The sequence below is a fragment of the Carcharhinus amblyrhynchos genome, chromosome 6 (genome assembly GCF_965287045.1).
Source record: "Carcharhinus amblyrhynchos chromosome 6, sCarAmb.v2.hapA, whole genome shotgun sequence".
In the NCBI taxonomy this organism is placed as follows: domain Eukaryota; kingdom Metazoa; phylum Chordata; class Chondrichthyes; order Carcharhiniformes; family Carcharhinidae; genus Carcharhinus; species Carcharhinus amblyrhynchos.
This window is the reverse complement of record NC_137329.1, coordinates 112970526-112995054: the sequence shown is the minus strand read 5'-3', so window position 1 is coordinate 112995054 and position 24529 is coordinate 112970526. Positions and strand designations below refer to the sequence as shown.

Genomic DNA, 24529 nt, shown 5'->3' with positions numbered 1-24529 from the left:
TTAAATGACGAGATAGTTTAGGGAGAAAGTCTATCATAGAACAACTGTCTTATAAACTCATTTAGGATAATTCAACCGTCTAATGGAAGTATTGATTCTCATAAGTTTTGGATAAACCATAAAGGTGACCTGAGCTGGTTAACCAGGATGCTAGACATGTAGGAAGGAAATGTACAAGACCACAAGGAACAAATTCAGAGTGTTGTTCGTTAGTCCTTAGCGCTAAGCCTTTGATCTCTGCTGCAGTACAGGCTGTTAACCCAGTGAGGGCCTCAAAACCTGGTGTCCTGAAATGAAAGCTTCAAAATCACTAAATACTCCAAATTGTGCCTCAGGTGAGAGTGCCACTTTGCAGCTGAATGCACCACCTCGTGGACTTTTTTTTTATATTCTAGTCATCTCCTAAATTGGTGTGAAAACCAACTTAGGTTTACTTTTGATGTATAGAATTTGAGGTATTTCTTAGTTACACCAAATTTCTTGCAAACCCTGGTGTTCAAGACTGAAAATATGGAACTCCTTCTTGAGGAAGTGCCTTTGTGATCACTGCACTACAGTGAGGGGATGAGAGCTGATTTTACAAAACCTAGATTCATAATGTAGCAGCATTAGCTGTCGTTCTCATTCCAATGGAAAAGAGTTTGGTAAGAGAACATTTGTTCATGTTTAGACTTAGGATGGATGTTTTCTTTTAGGTCAAATCTTTTCAGGAGCTTGTAACCTTATTGGGATCTAGATTACTGGAATTCATCTCCTTGGTGTTAATGGAGGTACATATATTATGTGTTGAATGTATTCAAGAGGCAGCTAGATATAGTACTTGGGGCAAATGGGATCAAAGGTTATGGGGAGAAAGAAATCAGGATTACACTATTGAATTGGAAGATCACCCATGATCGTGATGAATAGCAGAGCAGGTTCCAAGGGCCAAATGGCCTCTTCCTGTTCCTATCTTCTATGTTTCTATGTATTCTGGAATGCAAGCCTCTTAACCCAACTCTAGCACCATTAATGCGTCAATTCAGCAGTAAGGATAACATACTAAGGAACAAAACGTTATCCAAAACTTAATGAGGATAACTGAATTGGTGAACCTTTTGTAGTTTGCTGAAAAATTTGCTTTGAAGACCAGTTTTTAATTTTATTTAAATATGTGAAGAATGCCACTGGGTGAGGTATCTTAAGATGTCAGCAGGAACTGTCCCCTAAAAGATGTGCACTATCCCTGTGGGAAAAGTGCTAAAAATTGTAAAGGGAAAGAGAAATAAATTGGGGGCAGGTGCTGGTTGGGAAGAAAAGCAGGAAGCTTGCAGGATACCAACTATACATTCATTCATTCTCCCTGATGAATGAATGAAAGGATTTTTATATGAAGTTCTTTGTGCCATCTAAATTAAGACCTTTTCTTGGTTATGGGTTCCAATGCCTGTGGACAAACTAGCAGTTATTTATTCAGATTGGTATTAAATATTAAGTGGCGTTTCTTAAGCATTCTGGCACCTTTGAACAACCTGGTTTTGCAGCTTTAACTATGCTGAAAGATTTGCTATTTTTATTGAGAAGATAGTAAACAATGCTGATCCTTATCGCTGGTTATCATAATTTCCATCAAGCCTGCTGCACTAAATTCTAAACAAGGATTGACAGGATTTGTTATTAAGTAATGTTAAGATCTTTTGAATAAAAGGTGCTCAAGGTGATAAACATTCTTCTGAATAGCTCACATGTTCAGTTGTTGTCTGCCTGCCTGTCAATGATCATTAAACTGACCAGGGACTTCAGTTGTCATGCTAATGTTTTGACAAGGGTAAGTGACCAAAAAGCCCATGATGCACTAACTTTTACAAATGATTTCACTCCAGCCAACTCACTTTGAACTTTGAGCTGATATGAACTGTTAGCATTGATATCGCGACAGCTGTTTATTATCCAGTTGGATTAGTTTTAAGTGTGAAAGTGCAACCTAGTTTTGCTTCCCAATTGTTGTGGTCGACTTCTTCCAACTAACCACACGTGACTCAGAAACAGGTTACAATTGTTTATTCATAATTCAACCATGGGGGGCATTACCCCAGAGAAAGCTCTGAAACAGCACTCTCCACTAGTACAGCATTTTCCTAAGTCACAGATACATTATTTATGCAGTTGGCCAGTACACAGAATGTTTTAAATTCCAATCTTGTCTACATTGGTTTATTGTTAAACCCTTACTGAAAAACAGAATATTGCCTCCTAGCTAGAGACTATCTGATCTGACATAACCAACTGAGACCTTTCTAGAGGGTTCTTGCTGATCTTTGATCTTTGGGGGTGTGTAAAGTTCAATGGTCTGCAAGTATTGGACTAGCATTTGATTTACTCCAATGCAGGGGTAAAATTCCTAACCCCCCCCGCCTTTTCCTAGATTTGTTCACTTCCTCTAACAGTCCCTTCTTTTTGCCCTTGACCTACAACAAGGTAGCCAATTTCGTCTCCCTTTATGCTCCTCTTCTCACAACTATTTAGAAACCTGAAGCAGTATGACTGCATATAAAAGCAGTGATAACATATTGCAGAGTAATTGCATAGACTTGAAAGATTCTCCAGTTCTCTCTTCAGCTGTACCCTTCTTGTAGTTACTTAGTATTTCTCCCTAGCCTTATTTTGTCCCAATCCAATATTCTTTTTACATTTATTTGTCTTAAATTTAATTTCTTAATGGAATGTGTCAGTACCTTGATCATTTAAAAATGCTGTCTTACTCTTCAGGCCATATTAACCATTTCATGTCATCTGTTTATCAAATAGCTGAGCAAACCCATTGTTCAGTGCAGCTGCACTGTGTACGCTGTTGTATGTTTGTTCATTTGTAAGTTACAAACCAGTTCTACTCTTTCACGTCACTGTTCCAATTTCTTCTTTAATCTCCTGTTAGAATCCCTCATTTGTATGTCATCTTCACACATTTTCCTGTCTGGATGTTATCTCTCATGTTTTTATTTGAACTAGACTTTCTATTCAGGCAATGTTCATTTGTCATGATTGTTGGCTTCTCCCTGCCCTCTCCCACAAAATGTAAAAGGTTTATCAGGCCAATAGGGATTGTGATGTGTAGTTTACCAATCATCCTGGATTCCATATCTTTAAAAGGATGCACGATTCAATAATTCTTCCAGAATCTTCTCAAAAAATCAGTAAAGGCAGCCTCTGTCTCAAGATCTTTGTTTTTTTTCCCCCTGTACAGTTCCAGTGTCTCAGGTAGTGACCAGATTATCAAAACTTAAATCTTAAAATGCTTCAGTCAAGACATAGCTATCTCCATGAAAACGCTGTCATCTTATTTATCTCATCTATACTTTCCTTCCACTAAGGCAACCTTTGCAGTCATAGAATCATACAGTGCAGAAGAGGCCTTTTGGCCCATCACGTCTGCACCAACACTTGAGAAACACCTGAACTCCCACCTAAATCCACTTGCCAACACTTGGCCACAGTCAAATAAAATATTCTCTTGATACCTTTAAAACAGAAATCAAACATTTCTGCCTATTTGAATCCAGGCATTAACAAATTTGCCTGTTTATTCTTTCCCTTAAGCATCAGGTAAATTTCCATTTTAAATGCTTGAAATAGCAACTCATGTCCAGATGTTTATCAATTCCAATTTCAAAAGCAGATTTGATGGTTTCCTGAAAGGTAAAGTTTTTTATTCTGTATTTTAATTCTCTAAACTGCTGGTTTCACTTGCCACCTGTTTAAAAAAAAACATAAACAATCCATCTGCCTCTTCCCAATGAGTTAATATGTCCAATTGTAGGTTACAACAGGAATGGCACTGTGGCAGCACTGCTGCCTCACAGTGCTAGGGACCTGGTTCAATTCCTGGCTTGGGTCATTGTCTGTGTGGGGTCTGCACATTCTCCCCATGTCTGCGTGGATTTCCTCTGGGCACTCCCGTTTCCTCCCATAGTCCAAACGACGTGTTGGTTAGATGCATTGACCATGCTAAATTCCCCCTCAGTGTACCCAAACAGGTACCAAAGTGTGTCAACTAGGCTATTTTCACAGTAACTTCATTGCAGTGTTAATGTAGGCCTCCATGTGATACTAATAAATAAACTTCAACCTTTACATTAGAGAACAAAAAAATGTTTTTTTTAAATGAACTGTCTGCTAAAAGGGTTTACTTTTCTGCTACTTAAAGTTGAAAGAAATATTTTATGAAATGTGTTGCGAACTGAATCTAATTTTTTTTTAAACTCTCATGTTTTGGAAAATTCAAATTGGATTTCAGCCAGACTCCAGGTTTATCTTTATATTTTGGGAACAAACTATTACTTTGTAGTTGCATTCTAGCACAGTTTGAATTTCTTTAAACAGAAACACACAGCAGTTCAAATTAAATGTGTTTTTAGTTACCTTTCCAAACAAATTCTTTGAATCTATAATGTTTATGAACAACACCCTGCTTTAGCAATGACTGCATGGCTCTGCCTCCTCAACTTCACACCGTAAGGGTTTTGGCCTTCCTGCATAGCTTTGCGACCGCTAGTTTGCCAACATGGCTCTGCCTCCTACCTTGTTGCCTCCTGCTCCGAGTTTTCATTTCAGGTTCTTTTGATGTCCTTAGGCAGGCTTGTTACACTAACTATTGCTGGTAAATATATTCACCCTGTTTGCAGAGCCATTCCAATGATCCAAAACAAGTATCCTGCCAACTATGCCTAATTGTTGTGGTAGACTTCTTCCAACTAACCACAGGAGACTTGGGTACAACTTATAGTTATTTAGTCATGATTCAGGCATGGAGGGCACTACTCCAGAGAAACGTCCAAAGCAGCACTCTAAGTCACAGATACGTTGTTTCTACAATTGGTCAGTACACAGAACATTGTTTTAAATTGCACCCTTGTCTTCATAGGTTCATTGTTAAATCTTCACCCAAAAGCAGGAACATTATCTGCTCCTAGCTAGAGACCATCTGCCCTGATGTAAGCAGCTAAGTCCTTGCTGGAAGGTTCTTGCTGATTGCAGATCGTTGGGGGTGCATAATGTACACCAGACTATAAGCATTAGACTAGCATGAGATTTACTCTAATGCAGGGGTGTTAACTGTAACCTCCCCTTTTACTAAATCTATTCATTTCCACTAACACAATGTACTTATCAAAGGATTAATAGCTATGGACATAATCTTCAAATTTATGCACTGCCTTTCACGGTGAAATGCCTTAAGTGTTTAAATGATCAATTACATTTTGTAGTGGGGATACAACAATTGTTGTTATGTAGGCAAACTAGTTTGCATCTGCAATATCCTTAAAACCACCATGATATGCATTAAGTCTGCTTTCAGTTGGTGTTGGTTAAAGGGGAAGCTGGTTTGGAAACTAAGAGCCCCTGTAACTTTGGCTGAGTTGAGATTAAGCAGATCATATCTAATGCTTTCGAGCACCACTGAATCAACATTTTGCACTTGATTCATGTCTCTAGCTAAAAAGACATTCTGCAGCAATTGCTGAGAGATAAGCCTTTAGAATTGGTGGCCTGACTTTTTTTTGTTAGTTTATCACTACCTGTAGTATGTACTGCTTTAAAACATTAAGCAGCCTTGTAGAAGTTACCAAGAAATCTTTGTTAGCATTACTGAAACTATGTACACAATTGTAAAGAGAGTGCAAATATGGAGAGGACTCCATGGCATACCGCTTCATGTTGCTACCTAGCTGTACACTGCTGACCTTCTAGGTCAGGTGCCTTCTCACATTACTTCCTCAGAATGTGGTGGATGCTGGGACTTGGAGTAAATTTAAGGAAGGGGTGGACAGATTTTTAATTAGTTAGGGTTTTAAGGGCTATGGTGAACAGGCAGGTAAGTGGAGTTGAGGCTGAGATGAGATCAATCATGATCGAATTAAATGGTGGAACAGGCTCAAGAGGCTGAATTGCTTACTCCTGTTTATGATTCTTATGGTTTCTCAAGATCTTTAGGGTCAATTACCAATGATTGGGGAATGGCACCTGTTACATTTTGGCCGTCAGCCTCAATCTAAAGGAGTGGTTGAACATGAGGAAAAAATGTGCAACAATTTCAGAAAAAAAAATCAGTGAAGGTGAGACAGTGCATTAATTGACATGCATCACATTGAAAGAGCAGAATGTTTTATTATAGTTAGCACATTACTGTAGTCTGTCTTTAATTAATTGGGGCTAATTGTGCAGTCTAAAGCTTTTGTTGTAGTGATTTTTGCACTGAACTATAGGTGGTAAGGATGTGTGCTCTATACATCTAGCCATACATCAGAAAGTTCATACATATCACACACAATTTGCTGCTAGAGATATAGCAGTGAGAAAATTAATGATTGTATAGAAATTTTGCACCCAATTTCCTCCTCCATTGAATATCCGTTATATCCTTTGTAGATTGTCGAACTTCAAATGAGGAGAGAAAGGGAAGATTGATATCAGGCAAAGGCAGAATCCGGGGTGGTGAAATTGCTGGCCACAATTTCAAAGTCAGTCAAGCATAAAATGAGAAGAACTTTCTTAATTTCCTGGGGCTTTCAAGGAGGAGAAAGGGAACAGGTTTTGATCATATCCTGTTCTTGTGTCCTGCACAGACTTCATTGTATCCCAGGATGCTAGTTTCTAAATTCAACACCAGTGACGTATGGTGACTAAATCAAATTCTGATTTTATTACTTGAGATTCAGTGACTTTTTTAACAAGTATAAGGAGATCAGATTTCAGAATTCCATCTGTTTTCAAGTAGGGTTTATATTAACTAAATGTTGGACTTTTAGAAATGTTTGGGAATCTAATTTCATAATTCCATTCACTTTCTTTTTGATGAGCTTAAATCAGTAACTTCCATATGAAAAATATTCACCACGATAGTTTTTTTGGCTTGGATATGTGCTTGTGACCTCCTCCAATGTTGCAGTCAAGTAGAACAAATTGTGAAAATGTTTAAGCAATACTGGAAAAGCAATAGTCTATTTTTTAACAAATAACAGAAAAAACAAATAATTTTCAATTGTGGCAAACCATATTCAAACCGTTAATCTTTGTACTAAATTACTTGAGCTTTTCAGTTTCACAGTGGAAATGGAAATGCATTTTAGAAATGCATTGTAACATGTAGCGGTTGAAACATAACTGCCTCAACTTCAAAACACCATGATCTATTTATGTTCTGCATAAGTGAAGTTCACATTTTATTCCAATCATTGGAATTGGGCAGCACAGTATTTACCTCTGCTGCCTCACAGTGCCAGGGACCTGGGTTCAATTCCAGCCTTGGGTCACTGTCAGTTTGGAGTTTGCACATTCTCCTCGTGACTGTATGGGTTTCATCCAGGTGCTCTGGTTTCCCCCCACACTCCAAAGATGTGCAGGTTAAATTGATTAGCCATGCCAAATTAACCCTAGTGTCAGAGGGATTAGCTAGGGTAAATATGAGAGGTTATGGGAATAGGTCCTGGGTGGGATTGTGGTCAGTGCAGACTAGATGGGCCAAATGGCCTCTTTCTGCACTGTAGGGATTCTGTGCTGATGATGATTCTGAGTTGTACGAAGCCACTTAGTTGTTTTGGTTGTTTATCCAGATTTAGGTGTAATTTAGAAAAAGAAATTTAATTTCAGTGCTCTGCCTTTGCTTTGAATCAGATAAATCTGATGGAGCCAAATGGTTTCAAACCATATTTATATTGTTGACTGTAATACTTCAACTTGAAGAAAGTGCTGTACTATGATTTTCAAAAAACTGCAAGTAGAGAAATAGTTAATGAGTTACTTTTGGGTTCTGGAACTGCTGGGGTTGGCATCAGCAAAAGCAATAGTGCTGATTCCAGCTCTCTTCCTCAGACAGTTGGAACAACACCAATTAGTGTGTCATCTGAACGGCCCTATCTGGTTGCGAGACCTGATTATTGCAAGTTCCACAAATTACTTTTGGATCGATGGCAATGGGAATGACTTCAGCATAGGGAGGTGGTTAGAGGAGTGTATTGCTGAATGAGGTATCTTGGCATTTGCTTTAGTTTTAATACACTACCCAATGTGATGAGTCACTCATTTTAATTGTCAGTGGCTGATTAGACATGTCTGAGGACTAAAAGTTTCATAAGACAAGATAGCTACTTTGTGTGTTCTGAATTAGCATTTTTCTTTGTGAGCAATTTTATTAAAGCCATTGCTTCTAAAATTAACATCCTACAATTGCTTGCATTGCAGTTATTCATCCCTATGAGTTAAAGGACACTTGAATCAAGACTTAAATTTTTAAAAATGTCATAATCGGGAGACTGTCCCTCGTTATCTCCCAGCTAACTGAATTTGGTAAATCCCTTAAATCAGTGATGGCCAATATAGGTTAGTGAGTGGGCCACATGGGTGGCCCTCCTTCATCTCAGTGGGCCACAAGATTGAAATCAGGTTTGTTCACTAACCTTGACCCCACGAATAAAATTAAATGCATTTAATACAAAGCAAATATTTCATAAATTATGGAAAATGCTTAATCATCAACTCCAGATGATAAAAACAAAATAAATATTTATACTTTGGACGCAGAGGGAGTGCATGGTTTTCACAGTCAATGTTGTGTGCAATCAGCGTGCTCCTCACCTCACTTGCCCTTGCTTCACATGCATATCATTTCAGTCAAAGAATTCCTACAGAACAGAAAGAGGTCATTTGGCCCATCGGGTAACAATCTCACCTTGACTCTTTCGTTGTACCCATAAATATTTACTCTGCTACTCTTCTTGAAACTAAGCCATCCCTGTCCCTTTGTGTCCCTCTGTGTGCCTTTGTCTTTGTTTCTGTGTCCCTCTCTGTCCCTGTTTCTGTGTCCTTCTGTGTCCCTCAGTTCCTGTCCCTCTGTGTCCCTGTAGGGCTAGGTTGATTAGCATGGCCAATCAACCTAACCGTACAAATCATTGGACTTTGAGACGAAACTGGAATCCCCAGAGGAAACCAACACAGACATGGGGAAAATGTGCAAACTCCATACAGGCAGTTACTCAAGGTCAGAATTGAACCTGGGCCCCTGGAGCTGTGAAGCAGCCATACTAACCACTGTGCAGCCCATATCAGTTGAGAAAAAATTTAAGACAGAAACCAGTGAAATGTAGCAATTCTGCAATGGTCAACAGTATTTCATGAGCAGCACTCAGAACCCAGAGAGGCTGCATGTGACCCTGTCTGCAGGTTGCCCATCACTGCTTTAAACTTAGCCTATCTATGTTGTCCTTAATTCGGAAATAACTCATATGATGATCATAACAATCTTTAAATCATTCTTTAAGTTTGGAGTTCTGGGTGAGGTAGGAACATTTTGTTCCCCTGATTTACACATTAAACTAGTTGTCATTTGACAAACACATATATCATACCCTCTTTCAGTATGTGATCATACACGGAAACAAACAAAATGAATTTAAAACTTATATGAGCATAATTAAAACGAAAAAGACCTGGAGTCTGGTAACAATTTGTTTTTTTTTCCTTTTGTAACGCTTCCTTGACATTTTCCTATAAAATCAACATCAGTTAAATGGAAAATACTTTCCTTTGACTTTATACATGACATCTTCGATTGTTTTTATTTCAGAGATCAGGCGGTCTTCTGAAGAAGTCATGGGTAGCTGTTGTAGCTGTCCAGAAAAAGATACTGTCCCAGATGACCATCAAGCAAAATTTAAGGTAACAGGTTTATTGTGCATTACGACTGCATGTCTCTCTTTCATTGTTAAACTCCATAGACACTGTGGGACTAGAAGATCGCACAATTAGACCATCACCACCACCAGAAAATACAGTGTCGGGGGAGGGGGTACCAGTATTTTCTGTTTTTATGTCGGATTTCCGGCAACTACAGTGAATACTACTTTTTCATCCATGTTGTACAGGTTCTCTTCCTCCTCCCTCAAATCAAATCTGAGTGGCACAGTGATTAGTACTGCTGCCTCACAGCACCAGGAACCCGGGTTCAGTTCCGGCTTTGGGTGACTGTGTGTGTGTGTGTGTGTGTGTGTGTGTGTGTGTGTGGAGTTTGCGCATTCTCCCCATGTCTCCGTGTGTTTCCTCCAGGTGCTGTGGTTTCCTCCCACCCTCCAAAGATGTGCAGATTAGGTGCATTGGCCATGCTAAATTGCCCCTTAATGTCAGGAGGGTTAAGGATTCACAGCCTGAGTGGGATTGTGGTTGGTGCAGACTCAAATGGGCTGAATGGCGTCCTTCTGCACTGTAGGGATTCTAATAAACTCACATCGAATAAGTCTCATTCTTTTCCAACTCCTCTAAACTGGTCAAGTTCCTACTTACGTCAGTTCTTCCTTCTACAGCACTCTGTATTTTAAGTTTGGAGTTGCACATGACCTAATCAGTATTTTCTGATTTACCTTATGTCTCATTCTTCAAACCCGACGGTGCTCTGCACTGTTTTTTCAACTTAGATTCCTTTCCTTCTTGAGAAACCATGTGTATCAGTTCACCCTATGGCTCCATTCTTAATCTCATTTACTATTTAAAATCTGCTTGGTCTCAGTTATGGACTTTTTTTTTTAGCATTTTCTCATGGTAAGCATGACTTGTATGATCAAAACCACTGCAGCAGGAAATTTCTTTCAAAGGCTGCAGAAAAAAGACTTAAAAGAAGAAACAAAATTGGAGACGTCAGTACCAGTTACAGAAAGTAGTGGGCTAAAGTGAGTCTGATAATAATTGGGGAGAATAGAAAAAGCCCTGAGGAAACAATGAGGTGCAGTAATGTAATAAAATATTTCAGTGGGTGAGATTTTCATGCCCTTCTTGCCCCTGGGATGTTCTGGTCCCGCCGAAGGTGACCCCTCTCGACAGTCCCCTGGCAGAAGGACGGGCAAACTACTGCAAAACACCATAAACATGGGTGGGACTGGAAGATCCCACCAACAGCCAATGGCAAGGCGTTGCCAGGAAATGTGCCTCGGGGAAAATATAAAATAACCAGGAATGAACCTTTTTGAAAGTATGAGAAACCATGAATCTACATTGCCAACACTGATTAGCAGAGGTTTATATACAACTAGCGTCAGAACTACTACATAGCGGCAAAGCGAAATAGATTTAGAGTAAAATTTGAGCAGGTCACTGCTGACCAGGGATTTGCCCACTAAACCCCGAAACAGCGACTCACTTATGATGATTCCTAGCATGTTTGAGGGTCTTGCTTTGCACAATGAACTATGAGGAGAGGCTGAATAAACTAGGCTTGTACTCGTTAGAGTTCAGAAGAATGAGGGGAGATCTCATTGAGACATATAAGATGATGAATGGGATGGATAGGATAGAGGTGGAGAGGCTCTTCCTGCTCAGAAAGGACAGTAGGACTAGAGGGCACAGCCTCAAGATGGGGGGGGGCAGTTTAGAACAGAGTTGAGGAGGAACTTCTTCACTCAAAGGGTGGTGAATCTCTGGAATTCTCTGCCCGTTGAAGTGGTGGAGGCTGCCTCGCTAAATATATTTAAGATGCGGGTTGATAGGTTTTTGATAGGCAAGGGGATTAAGGGTTATGGGGAGAGGGCAGGAATGTGGAACTGAGCCACGACAGATCAGCCATGATCTTATTGAATGGCGGGGCAGGCTTGAAGGGCTAGATGGCCTACTCCTGCTCCTATTTCTTATGTTCTTATGTTTACAGTGTTTTGTTTGGTGAGATTGTTCCAGAAAACTCCATCCTGCAGCTGTGGGATGATGGTTGGTTAATCAGATATTTTAAAACTTTGTTTTATAAATTGCAAACTCAGCGTACCACATATAATAATTTTTGATCCATCTGATAATCATCTAGTGTAATGTTTTCTGGGGACATGGAATTGGGATAGTGGGGAATACAGAAAAAATGTTGAATGAGGAGACTGGGATTGAGTTTGCTATGAAAGGGATGAGGATGGTATATGAAGGATGGAATGGCAGTTAAAGAAATACTGTGGGATTCAAGATACACAAATGCATTTTTGAAAATTGCGATTTTTAAGTGAAACGACTTTATGGATCATGGGTTCCAATAGGAATCAATATTAATTCCTGAATTAAGTTCCTTTGAACATTTCTTGCCCAGAAAAAACAGTGTGCAGGTTGAAATACTGTGCCATGCTGTACGTGAGTAGTGCTGTGCATTCCTAGCTGGAATTACAAAAATAACAGGCCTTAAAGGATAAAAAAAATTGAAACAAAATTGCGTTAAGCAGGGTGACTTAAAGTGAGGACTCACTGTATTAATCTTACTGCAAAGGTTTTGCAGGTTTCCGAGTTTAACGCATAATTATGATTGATGTGCTGGTAAACACAAGCTGTAACATTAAATCATTGCAAAGAATTTTATGTTTCACTTAGATTTTCTCTCATTCTTCCAAAGTTTAGAGTATACAGTCCTAGTCTATACAGTCTTGTCTCATAGAACAGTACTTTTATCCAAGGAACCACTCTGGTGAACCTTTGCTAAAATCTCTCTCAGGCAAGCATATCCTCTTTTATTTAAGCAGACCAAAACTATACATAATATTCCAGGTGTGGCTTTACCAATGCCCTGTATAATTTTCAAAAGATTTATTTACTTCAATACTCCAATCCCTTTGTAACAGAACCGAACATACCATTTGCAATCCTAATTGCTTGCTGTACCTGCATGTTAATTTTCTGTGATTTTTGTGTACAAGGTTCCTCTGACTGCAATCATTACCCAGTCTCTCTCGATTCAAAAAAATTCTTTCTATAATTTTTTATAGAACAAAGTGGATAAGTCTTGCACATCATATTTCATCTGCCCACTCACTCACCTGTCCATATCCTTCTGCAGCCTCTTTGCATTCACTGCTGACTTTCCAATCTAACTTGGTGATGTCGACAAATTTGGATACGCTGCACATGGCACTTTCTTCTAATCATTAATGGACATTGTAAATAGCTGAGGCCTGAGTGCTGATCCTTACAAATGCTCTACTGATTACAGCATCCCAGCACAATTTATTTGTCTATCTTTCACACTTTAGCAGCAATCTGGATATATGTAGGATTCTGAACTTCACCAGTATTTTGCAGGTTTCTATGATAAACAAGATCCCTCCTATTAACAATGTGGCATTGTCCAACGTGTTAGAAATCAAGAAACCACACCATATGCATTTTTGACCTAAGACAGCTATTTCTCCATTAGTGGAGTATTAGATTGCCCAAATTCATACATTTAATTCCATAGAAATGAGATTGATACTGCTAACTGTGTTTGAACATTTTTTTGTACAGTATTACTCAGTTCGTAGAACACTAAGGTTTAAAGGTGCACCTTTTCCACTCTCCTCAGGTGATTAATGTGGATGATGATGGTAATGAGCTGGGGTCTGGTATAATGGAACTTACAGACACAGAATTGATTTTACACACACGGAAAAGAGATCTTGTGAAATGGCCCTACCTCTGTCTGCGCCGATACGGTTATGATTCCAATCTCTTCTCTTTTGAAAGTGGCCGCAGATGCCAAACTGGGCAAGGTATGTTTGTCATTTATTTATCTGGTTTAGAAGAATACTGTCTCCTCTTGCATTTCTGTTCAAATCTATACTTTGAGCGACTGCCTTGTTTTGAATTCAGTTGAATTTTATGGCACTGTTCCATATATGTATAGTAATTTGGGAGAATATTATTCATTTATAAATATTATTTAACTACAGTTTACTACTTAACTCTGCCACCTTATGCTTATTATGGTTTTTTCTCACTAGATTTAATTTCCATTACTGGTATTTTCTATACGTATTGAATGTTTTGGGGCAATTTCTAATGTTAAGGATCTAATGTAAATGCAAGTAGTAGTTTTGATTTTCATAAGTTATTTACTGACCATCTTAATTCATTCATAATTTTAAAGTTCCCCATTTCAGCATCTAACTGAGGGTCAATTCCATTGAATATTCTTTTTGTGAGGAGTTTATGGATAACAGTCCTGAATGTACATTTTATCAGGCTGGACCTTGTATCTCATGAGAAATAAGAGCAGATTAGGCCATGCTACCTCTCAAGCCTGCTCCGCCATTCAGTAAGATGGCTGATCTTAGAGCTCAGCTGTATTTTCCATCCCTTATGAAATGCCTTATAAGAATCCAAATATGCTATACCTACTGATTTTCCCTTCATCTACCCTGCTAATTACATCCTCAAAAAACAAACAAATCTGTCAAACGCTATTTCCCTTTCTTAACCATGTTGACCCTGTCTAATCATATTATATCCTCATCTTTCTTTTGCAATTTCAAGTAATATTCTAAATTTTCCTTTTCCATTTTCTTGACTACGTCTATAAGATGACCTTCTCAGTTGTCTCTTTGAGACTGAAGTATTTCTCCGTTATTTTCTCGTAACTCACACTTTTGAGATTAGGGGGCATCCTCAGACAATGCTCTGTACTGCTTCCAGCGCATGAATGTCATTTTAGTCTTGGCAACCGAGGGTGGAAGCAGCAATATCCACAGTGCAAAGTTTGTTTGCAACTTTCCCTGACTTGTATTCTACTTTTCAGCCTTCTGTTTTTTTGAAGCTGGACACGTTGAGTGAAGAGTTTTAAGACTGCTAGGTCTTGCACTCCTTCATTCTTAACAAATTCAGCACCATTCATTAAGCAGATATATCACAAATGTTTTCTTTCCATGCGCAGTACTTTAGACTTGTCTGCATAAAATTTAATCTACTACTGCTCTGCCTACTTTCATTTTATGAACACATGAACTAGGAGTACGCGTTGGCCCCTTGACCCTGCTCTGCCATCAATAAGATTATGGCTGATTTGATTGTAACCTCAATTCTCCCCATTGTAACCTTACTCTTCTCCCCATTGCTTATCAAGAATCTATCTATCTTGCCTTAGAAGTGTTCAAAATCTCTATTTCCACTGGCTTTTGAGGAAAAGAGTTTCAAAGACTCATAACCCTCCGAGAAAGGGAAATCTCCTCATCTTTGTGTTAAATGGGTGGTCCCTTTTTTTAAACAGTGACACAACCTCCCTCCCCCAGTTCTAGATTCTACCACTTTTCATCTGCAGTTTGACAACATTGAACTGTGTTTCTTTATCCAAGTCATTTATGTTGATTAGAAATAACAGCAGTCCCAATACTAATAGAACGATTTCTCTTTTCTCATCAAAATTTCCCTCCATTCCTGATCATAAATTTCAATGGATTTTACAGCCTTTCACTCAAGTGGCCTTTTTCAATGTGTGAGCTTTGACAGTGCGAGTCAGCAGGCTATTCAACCATATGGGGCACCACAGTAGAGCTCCCTATTTCGGTAACTGTGTGACTCACATTTATGGCTCACACTTGATTAACAGCCATTTCGTTCAGTTAGTGGAAGTTAAGCAATGCCCACAGATCAATAAACCAAAAAGGAATCAATGCCTTCAGGAGAGGGATGGAATTTACTTTTAAATGAGACCATTCAGTATAGCATAGAAAGGATTGAAAATGAATATTTGCTGCATAGACGAGATACCCAAGGAGTTTTCTTTGTCTTAGAAGAAGTCTACAGTCCAAGATCTTGTCCTACAGCTGCATTTCCAGTAAGGGCCGCTGGATAATGATCAAAAGCTGGCACTCTCTCCCTATCCCCATTCTTCCAAAAAATTAGTATTTAATGTCAATTTCAGTCCCTTGTTGCAATAAATGAACTGAGCATTGGCTAAGGAATTTCCTGATCCGATCTCACTCCATTTTACCAACCATCGTTGCACTTAAGAAACAATTTGCTCTGTCACCACCTTAAGACATTTTAGTGCAAGCACTTTTTTGTAATTAACATTCCAAGCAGAAATTCCAAATAATGTCACGGAGTCAAAATGTACCTTGTCTTTATATTTAATTTTCCTGTGTGTGGGATAACATCAAGGCGCAGGACCCATCATCATCCTGAGTCTAAGTCCCAATCCAAGAATTAAACACATAACCTGAAGTAACACTCCAAAGCATTGGTGAAGGACTCCTGGTGATGATGTTGCTCTTCAGATAACATATCAAACTTTCGATCCCATCTGCATATTTTGGTGGTGAAGCAGATCATTATATATCCTGTTCGGAGAGGAGGAAAGCATTCTTCCAGTTCCCCAGCCAGCGCTCTGCCCTAAATCAGTATGTCAAAGTCAGGTTTGCCTGTCAGTAACTTTACTGTTTGTGGGATCTTGCTGTTTTCAAAAAGCCACTGTCATGAATAAACTCTAGACTTCACAATATTTCATTACTTATAAACCAAGTTTGTAGGAATTCAGAGACATGAGACTATTTAATTATCCACTTGGAAATGCGTTACACTATCATTTGTTTTCCTTTCAATATAAAAAAAGGATTAAATGTCTTGCATGAATTCAAATGCTCATTGGTATTTTGTGGCGTCAATTAATCAGAATTGATTCAGTTTTGGTATTTAGAAAGTAAATAATTTCTAACATTGAGTACTTAAATTAACAAGAATGTTGACTCTGACTTAATGCTTACATTGGAAGAATAAATCAAAAAACTGGGAATGGTGGACATCACTGGGTATCTGTCTATACTTGTAGTGGTAAGTGAAGCTCCCTCTGCTGTTCATTACAAAGAGGCACAATACTGGAGAGACAGCTGGCATTGCTGCCTGCATTTACTATATGTAACCACTTAGGGGGCCAGCCAGTTGTGTGTCTGTTTAAACAGCATTGTCTTCCCTGGCCCACACCCCCCACGTTGTTACAGTATCATGCAATTAGCATTTCTTTCTCCTTTTATTCCGACTAATTTATCAAATATATATTGTCTCTTATGACCCTGTTATGTATTTTGTGTTCATTTGTTAAATACATCAATGAAAAATCTGCACATTGTTCCCCACAATGGTTTAGCATTAATCCAGTAAATAGCTGAGCCATGTGAACCACAAAGACTTAATTCCTGGTATGTGTGTTGTGTTATTAGATCCTCAGCAGGGTGGTTGTAGATTGCTATAACTTGCCATGGTGACTCTGGGACAGGGGTGGGTCTGTTCCTGATTGCTGTCTAGTGATGCTCCTGGTGGTGCATCTGTTTGTGAGTTGGGGGAAGATTATACCCAGCTATATAACTCCACAGGGTGAATATCCTGCTGGCACTCAGTGTCCAGTCTCAGGTGAATAACAGCTAGTGAGGGGGAGTCAGTGTGCCCTTGGCATCGAAACTCTGGCATGCATTCAAAGCCCTCAGGAAAAAGGTGGGGGGAAGAAGCTTGTAAATCATTAAACCTTGATTTCACCATTTTAACATTGACATCAACACCTCGAGTTCAAAATTCCCATCCTTGTTTTTAAATCCTCCCATGACATTGACCTAACGCAGTAATTTACCCCAATCCCAAACCCTCAAGATGTCTGTGCTTACCTAATTTTGGCCTGCTCAGCATCCCCGATTTTTAATTGCTTCACCATTGTTGGCCATGCCTTTCAGTTGCCTCGTCACAAGTTCAGGAATGTGCTCCCAACTCTTCTCTGCCCCTCTACCTCACTTTCCCCCTTTAAGATGCTCCTTAAAACCTGCCTTAGGTTTTTGGTTGAGTGAGCTAATGTCTCCATATGTAGCTTGGTGTACTTGTTTTATAATGCTTCTGTGAAATTTGGAAGGTTTTATTATGTTAAAGGTACCAAATAAATATGTTTCTGTTATTTTTATTCAACATGTAAAATGTGTTGATGAATAAAATATAGAACGTTGTACATATTAATTCAATTTGTCGAAGATATTTCAAAATCTTTTACATTGGCTTCATATTAGATCATTAATGTTCTTTAGGAATCTTTGCTTTCAAATGTGCACGAGCAGAAGAGATTTTCAACTTGCTGCAGGACATAATGCAGTCTAACAGTATAAGTGTAGTGGAAGAGCCAGTTGTCGAAAGAAACGAACAGCAAAATGAATTAGATATTCCAAGAACTCCGCGGACACCTACCAGTGAGTATTATCTGTATTTTTGTTCAGAAATATTTCTTGAGAGCCAACAACTTCACCTTTGAAGGCCAAGTGGCTAACAGGTGCCCTGCTATGAATTTGGTCTCACTGTCATTCTGAACTATGAGGTTCTATAAGACCATTTAGGAACAGGATTAGACCACTCGGCCCATCGAGTCTGCTCCGCCATTCAATCATGGCTGATATTTTTCTCATCCCCATTCCCCCTATAACCTCTGATCTCCTTATTAATCAGGAACCTATCTAGCTCTGTCTTAAAGACAATGACCTGGCCGCCACAGCCTTCTGCCGCAGAGTTCCACAGGTTCACCACTGGCTGAAGAAATTCCTCCTCATCTCAGTTTTAAAGGATCATCCCTTTAGCCTGAGGTTGTGCCCTCTGGTTCTAGTTTTACCTACTAGTGGAAACATCCTCTCCACGTGCACTCTATCTAGTCCTCACGGTATTCTGTTAGTTTCAATAAGATCCCCCCTCATCCTTCTAAACTCCAACGAGTACAGACCCAGAGTCGTCAACCGTTCCTCATACAGCAAGCTCTTTTTTTTTTCCAACCTCCCAACTGAGTGCAGTGTTCAATTGACAAAACTAATCAGCAAACCATGAAGGAACAAGCCCTCTGAAAAGTCTGTGTCAATTTGAATTTCTAAATTTTAATTATACATTGGTGAGAATGAGAGATATCCTCTTTGACTAGTTTATTTGAGTTACTTGAGAAAGTAACCAGTAGTCGATAATGAAGAACCAGTAGATGTGTATTTGGATTTCCAAAAGGCTTTCGATAAGGTGCCACATAGAAGATTACTACATTGGGGATAACACATTATCATGGCAATTCTTTCTTCACTGAAAAAAGATATTTTAATGTCAATGAGGATATACTACCACATGGTATCCAAAATAAAATGACCGCTAAACAGAAATTGTTTGCTTTTTGCAGCTTTCTAAAATCAACATACTTAATAATTTTGATTCTCAGACACAGCATTTGCTTTTTCTTAACTAGCTGTTGAGAGTCAGGATTCAAATGCAAATATTTGTTGTAACCAGACTTTACCAGTCAGATTTCTGTTACAGTGGCAGTGAATTTCCACAGGTTTTTCCCAATTATCTGCTCTAATTTCAATGAAGGACCCTGGAAAAGTACTATTTTCCATTTTTATAGGGTTTCCATGGCTCTCAGGCTGAAGTTACAGCAGAAGTTTTGTTGTGGCAGAGAGCATCTAAATATAGAAGTTCCACAGATCGTGATTGTTCCCAGGTCCACTTGAAACTGTAATTTCAAGCCTGTAAAAAAATTGGGCTGGGTTTACAAATTCTGTTTCTTTTCTTTCAGCTCCAGGTTTTGTGCAACCAAGTTTACCAAATGGATATCCTCGGTATCCATCATTTGGAGATGGCTCCTCTCATCCTTCAACGCGACATCCATCTGTAGGTAGTGCACGTCTGCCCTCCGTGGATGAAGAGTCAACACACCCTCTGATAGTTTCAGAGGAACAAGTAAGAACTTTGTGACATTTTACCCCTGAACAATTATTTGGTTAAATTGCAAAAAAAAAGTTGTTATTTTTTGGTGCAAAGGAATTCTTTTTTTTCCACAGCATTACTGCACGTGCCAAAACAACATTGGCTTGATCTAAAATGAAAGCACAACATTGCTAGGGATCTGAAATAAAGTGCTGGAAAAACTCAGCAGATCAGGCAGCATCTGTGGGGAGACTGAGAGAGTTAATATCACTCCTTTGAGATTGCAGAAATCAGTGATACACGAGTATTATCACTGGCGATCGGTTTTGTTTTTTTGAAAACGGTGGAGCAAAAAGGGAAGGAGAGGATTGGTTATAGGCTGGAGGAAACTAAATTACAAAGGGATCAGGCGTGTGGACTGAGCAGAAGGTTTTCTGCTAAGCGGTCACCCAGTCTCTGGTCCCCTTAATATAGAGGAGACTGGAGTTTTTGGGTCCTTAGGGAGTGATTGAGGTACAGCAGCAGATGTTTATTGCTGGCAATTAAATGGGAAGGGGGTGAAGGGTTGGGAGTGATAGGAGAGTGGATTAGGGTGTCATGGAGGGAATATCCCTTCAAAATGTTGATGGGAGAGGGTGGGAATATGTGTTTGTTGAGGGAATCTTGCTGGAGTTGGCAGAAATGAGGAAAGATAATCCCTTGATTGCATAGGCTGGTGGTGTGGCAAGTTCTGGGAGGAGTGGGAAGAGGTGAGAGCAGAAGTGTGGGAAATGCATCAAATGCGTTTGAGGACCATGTCGATGATGGGGAGGCAGGGTGGTATGGTTGAGGATAAAGGAACTTGTGTTGAAAGCACCATTGTGGAAGGTAGCGTCATCAGAACAGATGCAATGGAGATGGAGAATTTGGGAGAATGGAATGGAGGTGATGTAGTTGGGGTAGCTGTGGGAGTCGGTCAGCTTGTAATGAATAATTGTAGTCTTTCCCCAAAAATAGTCACATAAGTCAAGGAAGGGAAGAAAAGTGTCCAAGATGCACCACATGACAATGAGAGAAGATTGGAAATTGATCCATTTTTCCAGTTCCAGACAAGAGCAAGAAGCGAGACAGAATGTGTCCATCAATGTGCTGGTAAAAGAATTGTGGAAGGCAGCCTGAGTAGGACTAGAACAAGGAATGTTTCACATACCCCACAAAAACACAGGCATAACTTGGGCTCATATGGGTACCCATAGCCACATCTTTTAGAGGAATTAATTGCTCAATGAGAAAAAAATTCAGCCAGGTGAAGAAGCATTGTGGTGGATGGATACTATTCGGGACTCCAAGATTTTCCAGTATTTTGTTTTTATTGGTTTTATCTAACATTGTTGAAGAGATAAAGTCAGATGTTAAAGATTAATTGAATTATAAAATCCCTGCAGTTCAGAAGGAGGTCATTCAGCCCAACCAGTCTGCACTGACTCTCCGACAGAGCATCCTAATGTAGCAAGCTCCTGAAATAGATATGCTCTTATACTCTGTGCTGAGAAAATATAGACCCAGATTTTGCTTTAGCAGTTAAGCAAAAGTACTCACCAGTGACCTTGTAGAAAGCAACCCATCTTTATGGCAAGGATTTTCCCTCTCCTGAAATCTGTCTGAATTTGACGCCAAGTTGTTGTTTCTCGAGAGCAAAATAAATGATTAGGACAACATGTGGGATTAACATAGAAGTTAACATATCATGAAGAAACCTTTATTTTAAAAATGTGACTTTTTTTCATCAAAATGCAATAAATACAAAGCAGTGAGGCTGTTCAACAGTAATTTTCAGCTTAGTACATGGTCCCACTCGTCAAGGGACTAAATTTCAAAGAGCAAAAGTTTCTGTAGGTGAGTGATTTCTACCTGATTGCAGTCTAGGGTCTTCAACAGCGGACCCTGTGGGAAGTGTAAAATCATTGATAGAAACGTTGGCATTTCTGCATTCACATGCAGACTTCAGAAGTAGCTGTCAGTTTTCAGAGTTGTGAGAATGATGAACACTTAGTTTCACTGTCATTATTGCAAAATTAACACCATATCTGAAAAACCATGACTCGCGAATTTGAAGATATTACTGCTCCACTGCTGATGTGATTTTCTTCTGTATACTCGTGGATGGTTCTTTAAGCAATGATGTCTTTATGTTTCATCTATCCACAGGTCCACACGTATGTCAATACCTCTGGTGTACATGAAGAACTGAAAAGCAAATCCACTGTGCAACCACCATTGGAACTCCGACCTTTAAATGGTGATGTCAACAGAGAACTAGGAGATCATTGCTGTTCAGTTGAAGAGAGAAACCCCCAAGTTGTTTTTGAACCTGAAAGGGTTAAGTTTGTTTTGGGACCAACTCCTGTGCAAATGCAGCTAATGGAAAAGGAGAGACAAGAAGCCCTGGGAAGTGAGCAGACAAGTGCTGGTAGTGGCACTAATTGTACTGATTGGGACACTGGTTACGACAGTGATGAGCGCAAAGAAGCACCCTCCACTAACAAATTGGTGTATGAAAATCTTAATGGTCTGTCAATCCCCAATGCCTCAGGAGGCAGGCGGAGTAGACTAGCATCAAATAATAGTACAGATGCTCAGAATATCAACAATTCTGCTCAGAGGAGGACTGCACTCTTGAATTATGAAAACTTGCCTTCTTTGCCTCCAGTGTGGGAAGTACGCAAACTAAGCAGAGATGAAGAAGATAGTTTGGGACCAAAGACACCTTCTCAGAATGGTTATCACACTAATCTTGATCAAATGCACAACTATGTCAACACAGAGAATGTAACTGTTCAGCCTAACGTACACAAGGTTGATTTTTTACGACAACTGGATTGTTCCCCAAGTGTTTTTAATTTTGATATAAGACGACCGAGTCTTGAACATAGGCAGCTGAACTACATCCAAGTTGACTTGGAAGGTGGTAGTGATTCAGACAACCCACAGACTCCAAAAACACCCACTACTCCACTTCCACAGACTCCAACCAGGCGAACAGAATTATATGCTATGATAGACATAGAAAAGACTGCTGCTATGTCCAACTTACAGAAAGCACTGCCGAGAGATGATGGAACAGCAAGAAAAACAAGACATAATAGTACTGACCTGCCAATGTGAGCCTAGGAAGCACTATTTTGTTCAGTTGCACCTTTGTTAAATAGACAGGGACTGAGTTCTCGCTTCTAAAATCTAACACGTTAAAGACTGAATTAAGGAAAAGTTATAGGAATATTGTATTTTGAGCCTTACATGCTATGCCAGTTTAAAGGGAATTCATGTAGAGCAGGAACTCCATAAGAGCACCCTTTTTCACTTTATCATTCTGCAGTTTATACTTAGGTTTCAGAACATGGTCACTTTGACAGTGTTAATTCCATTTAACTGAAATGGAATTAAATGCTGCTTCCCAAAACATTGACATTGATGCAGTTATCCAAGTCTACTTTTATGCTGGCTTCTCCAGCAATTCTTACAGAATTTTTATGGTATGTGTATTCTTTGCAGGCAAATTACATACCTAACAAAATTTAATTTCTGTAGTTCTACTGTGATTGATTGGTGTGCATTCGTGTTTTTCATTAGACTTAATTGATGCTGGTATACAGCTTGTATTTGTACTGAGATCTTGCTAAACAAAATCCAAGTATAAATGTGCATTAATCACTTTTACCAGGCAATCGTGTAACATTACTGAGGATATAATACAGCACGTCCCTTAATTTCAAAGGAATTTGTTGGCGAATGTTAAAACATCATGTTTTGTGCCTTACAGTCTTTATATTCAAAATACTTTGCTGTCAATGTTGTTCCTTTTGCTTGGAATAATTCACTTCTACCAGTTACATCCAGGTCTAATTTGTTGAATGGAATCACATTCTGAAAACAAAATTGCCATTTTCTCTAGCAGTAACTTTTGACACGATTAGCAACTGGTCATATTCAACCTTCAGTCAGTAAGACAGTGCCATTTAATAGTTGTAAAAAGACACTACAATTCCTAGACTATAAAATACACTAAAAGATGAAACTTGCATCTAATATTTCTTGACTATTTTTATATTGTACAATACTGTAAAAAAATTTCTAACATGTTATAAAGTGATAGTCTCTCTTCCTTCATAAATATAGTTATTGTATAAAGGTAGTAAAATAGATCTAAAATTATTTTTTACATAGGACACAAAAAATAGTACAAGCTCCAGAATGGCGCACATCCTTGCTTAATTTTGTTGTAAAAATTTTTATATATATTTTACCCCTTTTGATGTTTTGAGTTGCAAACATTCCATGTTTTTCTTGCATTGCTCTGTCATAACCGAGTATAGGATATACTCTAAGCAAAAATTAGTTAGACGTTGCCATGTTTTATTGTTTGCATTTCAGGTACTGACGTTTGCCAAAATTGCTGGTTTTAAGGAACACCCATATGTTTTGTGTCTGAGGTTGTCAAGTGCCAATATAATAATACTTTTTTTGTAGCATGAGAATGATGATTTTACAAACATTTACAATTGCTACAGTTACCAGGTTTACAAGAGTCCTCTAGTTTTTGAAGTAAAACCAAATTTTTTAAACAGATCATTGTTTATGTATTTGGCAGCTGTCCAGAGATTTGGCATTTAACAGCTCTTGAAGTTCACTGTGGAATAAGCTGCTTCACGAGAAGTGAGCAATGTACTTAGCAGTGTATGATTAATAAACTTTTTTTCGCTGAATAACAACAATCTCTGGAGACATTGTTAGCATTCATTTCTACAAGGTGATGCTTGTGCTCAAAAAGTGGTGGGTGGTGAAACGGCGGAGCCTGATGCCAGCTGGAGATGAGCATGACTGAGTAATGTGAGAAATGCCTACCTTTTCAAATAAATAAACAATCCCGCACCTCATGCCAGGGTTAGAGACAGAAACTGCTGGAATATGCTCAGCAACTCTGGCAGTATCTGCACAGAGAGGGGAACAGCCTTAACCTCCCAAGGTGGCACAGTGGTTAGTACTTCTTCACTGCACCAGGGATCCAGGTTCGATTTCCCGGCATGGGTTACTGTGCGGCGTCTGCACA

General features: G+C 39.1%; 1 protein-coding gene across 3 annotated transcripts in view; it reads left to right on the top strand.

Moving 5' to 3' along the window:
- Positions 1-24194, top strand: part of frs2a (fibroblast growth factor receptor substrate 2a) — an 84934-nt gene extending 60740 nt beyond the window's left edge. For 2 of the 3 annotated variants that reach the window (XM_080191226.1, XM_080191227.1), the window contains exons 3-7: positions 9599-9690; positions 13328-13514; positions 17802-17960; positions 19313-19476; positions 21631-24194. In XM_080191226.1, the coding sequence (XP_080047352.1) occupies positions 9625-9690; positions 13328-13514; positions 17802-17960; positions 19313-19476; positions 21631-22587 (1533 nt within the window). In that variant the 5' untranslated portion in view covers positions 9599-9624 and the 3' untranslated portion in view covers positions 22588-24194. Of the gene's footprint in view, positions 1-9598; positions 9691-13327; positions 13515-16510; positions 16570-17801; positions 17961-19312; positions 19477-21630 lie in introns of those variants that run through there. The other variant, XM_080191228.1, reaches the window with a different exon arrangement.
- Positions 24195-24529: the final 335 nt, after the last annotated feature.